This window comes from Phragmites australis, chromosome 11 (genome assembly GCF_958298935.1).
Source record: "Phragmites australis chromosome 11, lpPhrAust1.1, whole genome shotgun sequence".
Classification (NCBI taxonomy): Eukaryota; Viridiplantae; Streptophyta; class Magnoliopsida; order Poales; family Poaceae; genus Phragmites; species Phragmites australis.
In genome coordinates, this window is record NC_084931.1 from 25,702,422 (window position 1) to 25,708,412 (window position 5,991).

The window sequence follows — 5,991 nt, forward strand, 5'->3', positions numbered from 1 at the left end:
AATCACACTCATCATGGGTTCAAGTGCACCCTTCTTTCCCTTTTATCACTACAGAAATGTATCCTCTTCCTCCACACAGAAAAGTGCTCAATTTTCTCACAAAAGAGAAAGGAAAAAAGCTGCTCAATTTTCTCACAAAAGAGAAAGGAAAAAAGCTGAAAGGCACAACATTGTGCTGAGATGAAGGGGCACATACATGTGCAATGATTCTCCTATCAGGCATAACCACTGCACTTAACGCGCCAAACAAAAGGGGGCATATTAAAAGTGATGATGGATACATTATGGTTAAAAGTGTAGATCATGCCATGATGATACATTAAGGTTGTGACCAACCATGTTAATATAAAAGGTTAAGGCTCTATCATGCGAGGCAAGTCCGGTACAACCGAGCATGATTCTCATCTTGTATAATAATGCAAGCACCCATGCACAACAGATTTTTTTTAAATAAAAAAATGCCTCGGCCTTTTTTAGTTCACCACCATGTCGCAGAATCCACGCAAAGCTCAAAAATATTTTTTCAATGGAACCTTTCACGTTACAGGTGGGATCTCATGCACATCACACATGGCACCAATGCACGAACTCTAGTTTCAAATGGAACAACTAACCATGGTGCCAGCAGGTGAAACATACATGCTAAGATGTCCAGTTCCAGGCTACAGCAAGCAGAAAATAACAACACAACAAAATGCAGACATCGACTAGAATCCTAGGGCCAAATGCATCTCCTTTTTGTGCATTTCCAGTTCTGCCTCCATTGATTCTGCACTATCATTTATTCACAGGCCAATTTGGTGTCAAAGCTACTCAAACAGATCGCGAATGCCTGGAAAGCTGAGAGTGGATAGCGGTAGTCCATCGTGAACATATCCTTCGCTACCTTACCAAACTGTAGAATAATCTTGTCCTGGTCTGATGGAGCAGGTTGCGACGGTGTTGGAGCCCCGGCAGGGGGCTGGGTTGATGTGGCGATCAACTGGAAATTCTTCACCGAGGCAATGGTTACACGGCCACGGAAGTTAAGGCACCAGCATTGGAGCTGTTCATGCCACCTGGGGGACTTATTGCGAAGAACTAATGGCCTCGCCTTATTCTGTCCCTCTTCGTCACCAGCTATGGTGCCTCCGGCAATGTCAGAAAAGTGGGCACTGCTGAAATTGCGGGAACTAATGAAATCCATGGATCGGTCCATGATGGAGGACTTGGAGGAGGTGGTGCTGCGAAACGACTCCTCTAAAGCTCGGGGCACTATATGCTCAGGCTGTCCAGGGACTATGCCACCAGGCTCAACCGCGGAGGCAGGTATGGAGTGCATGATGCAGTGCATCCGCCTAGGGCCCCTCGTTCCAAGAACATTCAGCTCATATATCACCTGAGCTATGTTGTAACTACCAGTTGGCACCTTAGGAGAGACTTTCTTAGAGTTGAATCTCCGGCTCGTCCGTCCAGCATGAGGGCCTACAGCCCCATTATAAGGGGGCTGTGTGTCATAAATCATAAATTTTGTGCCAAGGAAGTTCGACCTGGAAATGACAAGAAACACAGAAATTGGCTTAGACGAACAAATAAATGGGACCTGAGAGAAAGGTTTGTCATCAGCATGCATTTCAATTACCTCAGTTTTCCAATATAAGTGCTGCTCGATCTCGAGATGTTGTCAGCATCCATCGAGACAACATACTCCGTGCAGGTTGTTTTACGGTTCCTTTTAGCTGATAAAAGGAACTTGCCATTCTCCACAAGTACGGCTGATTCCAAAAACAGAAAAGGAATCAAAGATGTGCCAATTTATTCAATCAAATGAAATCAAATGTGCCAGATTTTTAGCCATTCGATAGCTTAAAGAAATATTGGAACAGAAAATGTTGCGAACACACAAGGACCAAAATTAAGACTTGGTGCTAGAAGAGATTCGCCAAAAAATTATTCATCGTTTTTTTAAACGGGTATTGTACCCTTGCTCATGACAGGATCAAACCAGCGTCGCGAGCTTGGCACCCTTGCGCCTTGACCGTCGCTGTCTCGTTTCTAACAATGTTAAAACAGTGAAGGAAAGATCTACTTTTACAGGCAAAAGGGAAGCGTAACGTACCAGTGCTCAGGCACAAGTAGAGATGATACGTAGACTTTGATTTATCTCGCTTTATGAAACATTGAATCATTCCATCTCGAGGGCCAGGCTGTGAAGACAAGCAACGTGGAAAATGTCATTAACATGAACGATGTAAGAATAAGCAAAGGGCTGCCATCACTAAGTACAAAATATCATTCTTGGAAGCATTCAGTTCAAGGTTTGCTTTCTTCGGAGAATGTGGAGTTTACCTGCTTTAGAGAGACTGGGAAGGTAAGCTTCCCACAAAACTCTGGGCTCAGCACAATCTCCCTGCACCTCTCCCTCCACGCTCTACAGACAGCAGCGCAGGACACGACATTCTTGCGAGAGGGCCAGGTGCTCTCACTAGCCTCCAGCCTCCGGATCACATCGCGGAGGAGCTCAGGAGGGAGATTAGCCCAACGACTCTCCTGGATTATGAGATCTGCATCACGGAGCTCATGCACCGTGCTCTGAGACTTCCCCCTGTGATGCCCGGTGAGTCCAGAAAGGCCAGCAAGGGTCACCTCAAAGCTACGTCTCGACAGGCTACCAAAACCATCCCTGACATCACGAACGATGCTGCGAAACGACATCTGTGCTGGCTAGAGCCTGGCAGTAAGGTCTGGAAGAACCTTGAGATTTGGCCTACCAGTATATATATCAGGGAAGGTCACCGACAATCTTTGCAGCTGTTCCACTTATGGAACAGTGATCCACCAGATCACGCCACCACCACGGGGATTACTGCTTTGGGGGCGTCTATACAGATGCAACCACCACCTGTAACCTGCGAGAAGAAAAGAATTTTGATGAGAAAGCGTGTGAATCTTAGCATGGAATAGAGCCAGCGATATATGCTACGAACAATATAGACAGATTCCGAATACAGTTCGCCGCAATCAAATCAAGGTTCGTGTAAAGCAAGGGGAAAAAATAGTCTTATGGTAAACCACATAGAACTACACAAATTTCAGGAGTGCAGTTGCGAGAGAGGGCCAGGAAATTAGGCGTTCCATGATCAAAAGATCATAAAGACACCTTTTTCTCCCGATTCAACAAGGATAAGATAAAAAGGAGAGATCTTCGAGAAAATACACATCAAGTAACAAATCGACAGGCTACGAAATCTCGGAAGAGACGGAACGGACGCAAGATCTAAGTAAGGGAAGCGACAGCAGCCGCAGACCAGTAGTCAAGCCATAGGGCAACGCAACAGTCTCTTCATCATCAAATTGAACCGACGAAGGGACAAGACAAGGAGCCCCAAAAACTCGATGATTTGGAACAAAAAAATGGCAGGCATTTACTGCGACGCCCGGACAAGAAAACGCCCACAAAAACGATGCCTTTCCTCGCACCCCTACCGCCGAATCGACGCGTCAATCAGAGAAATTAGGACCAAATCGGACCACCCAAGGGGAGAAAACTCACATCAGCGCGTGCCGGAAGGACGCGGACCCGTACGGAGCCGCCTCGGCCTCCGCCTCCAGCGGAAGACAGATCGAACCGCAGGCAGTTCCGATGCCTTCAGCAAGCTGGATTTTTCTTTATCTCTCGGTTTCCCTCCTGAACAGGGAAGAGGAGGAGCTGAGGAAGAGGGGAGGTGGAGGTGGGTGGAGAGGGAGACTCGGAGCGAGCAAGAAGGGAAGGCGAAACGAGAAAGAGAGAGGGCACGAGGTGTGTGTTGTTTATTAAGGGACCGGACTGGTCAACGGAGGGGCTGGGCAGGGTTGACCATCCCGTTCCGTTCCGTTTGGGAGGGAGGGGCCGACGCGCGTGGAGCGTAACGGCGTCATGTGTCGTCCGCTCGTGCGTACTTGGTACTTCTGCGCCAGGACCGGGCTGAGGTGAGCGCCTTCAGTCTCTGCTCGCCCCGGTGCCCGCGCCACGGAAAGCGGGTCGTCTTTGGTGTACTCGTCGGTTCGTTCCCGTCCCCGACTCGGCGTGGCTGCGTGGCAGCGACAGGGAGCCAGGGAACACGGCACGGCTCGGCTGATAGCCGCGGCCGCACGCTGACGTCGCTGGCTTGCGCATCAGGGATGTGAACGTGTGTGTACCAATCTAAACGTTGCTATGGGCAAACGGATTAGATTTTAGAACAAATATTTGGACCCTGAGCCTGGATTCGTTATGCATATCCCATGCAAGTTGCGCCGGAAGTGCTTCTGTAAAGAGATCGAAAAAATGCCATTCTGTTGCTGGCCGACTCTACAGGTGCCGAAGCGGAATTTTCTAGCTTCGTACCGTGCGGCCGTGGATCACACCGGGCATGAACAACGTCTATTCGTTATGGATTGACATAGATCGATCCATGGGGTATCTAGTTAGTTAGTTAGTTAAGTTAAATTAGAGTGGATCTGTGGACATCCATTGATCAACACGTCAATCCCTCTTGTTCATGACTTCGTGCCAAATGATCATCCCGGTATCAGGTTGCTTTTCTTCTCGTGCATCATGAATTCCTGATTGGAAGCAAAATGCACTCCAATATCATCCAACCGGTGGAGCCGAGCAATATAAGAATTTTTTAAATAATATTATTTTACTAGAAAATTATAAAAATATTATTTAAAATGAGAAATTTGCGAAAATACCTGTCAGTTGATACTTTAATTGGCGACTAGCCATCTATTGACATATATGGAGGCTTGTTGGCACTCTGATTGTTGACGGATCATATGTCTTATAGGATGATATTTAAAGAAAAATTTATAACTATTTCATATAATCCTAGATAGAGATGATCTTTATATAAAAATTGTACATATTGATGATATCTACAACTTTGCAGTTAAAAACTTTTCTATTTGTATCCGTTTAGATGCTCAAAAAGTGACTAGAAATTCTATATCTAATTTTTCAGATCTGAAATTTATAACCTCTTTTTAGACATCTACTAAAAAGTTATATATACTGTCAATAGTTACAATTTTCATATAAAAAACATATTCATTCAAGATCATATGAATGGGTACAAATTTCATATAAACAACATATTCATCCGAGATCATATGAATTTTTATAATATCATCTTCGGTAATTAGAATACCGACAAGTCTACGGGGAATTACATATCGCCTATCTGGTTGCCGATAAAGGACTAGTCGGTAATTCAATTATTGATAGATGACTAGTCGACAATTAAAATGCTCACTAGCACATGTTTATATGACTTTTATATTTTGAATATTATTTTTATAATTTTTTTAATAAAATAATACTCCTGTGACGGCGACAGCTCAAGTATCACTCACAATAAGGTTATTTTGTTTTTTAATTTTGATTATAGATTTTAGCTTCAAAATAAAAAAAACACTCATTTATAAAAAATGATTTTCATAATTTATAAGCTAAATTATACTATAAATCCTACAATTTATAATCTAATGAGATAAAACTTCTACAAATTTTATTAAACTAGATTTATACTATCTAAAGCTAAAACAAACGTGTCTAGATCTCTTGTGTTGACCACCGCCAACCCTCTGTGCCGGTGGTAAAATAGATGCGCGGCGCAGAGAGTCTGTGCAGAGTGCAGGGTGACGAGGTCGGCCGGCGCCCGGCGTGCGTCGCGCGGGTGTGAAAAGCCGAGCGCGCCCCCGACGCCGTGCACGCTGTCGTGCTCCATGCTGATCATCAGCCGCAACAAAAAAAGGCTCCTTTTCCTTAACAGCCGCCATTAAAAGAAGGGATCAGCACAGACTTTTTTAATCCGGCACGGTTTGCTAGCACTACAACTACGCTCGAGGAGAGGTGGAAGCGAAGCTCAGGTCGACCTCCGCTGCCCAGTGACTAAGCTGGCACCACCTACGCCGTTGGATGCGGATCGCACGGCCCGCTCGGGACCTCGCCGTGACGGTGCACAGGACACGCGCGTGCGAGGACGTGAC

The 5,991-nt window shown here is 45.5% G+C and overlaps 1 protein-coding gene across 1 annotated transcript; it reads right to left on the minus strand.

Moving 5' to 3' along the window:
- Positions 1–489: 489 nt before the first annotated feature.
- Positions 490–3,787, minus strand: LOC133884390 (tubby-like F-box protein 8). Its single transcript, XM_062323785.1, has 5 exons — positions 3,533–3,787; positions 2,329–2,888; positions 2,099–2,186; positions 1,622–1,754; positions 490–1,529 (listed from the first exon to the last, which is right to left on the minus strand). Exons 2-5 carry the CDS (start codon positions 2,692–2,694, stop codon positions 782–784), a joined length of 1,335 nt encoding a protein of 444 aa, XP_062179769.1. The 5' UTR covers positions 2,695–2,888; positions 3,533–3,787; the 3' UTR covers positions 490–781.
- Positions 3,788–5,991: the final 2,204 nt, after the last annotated feature.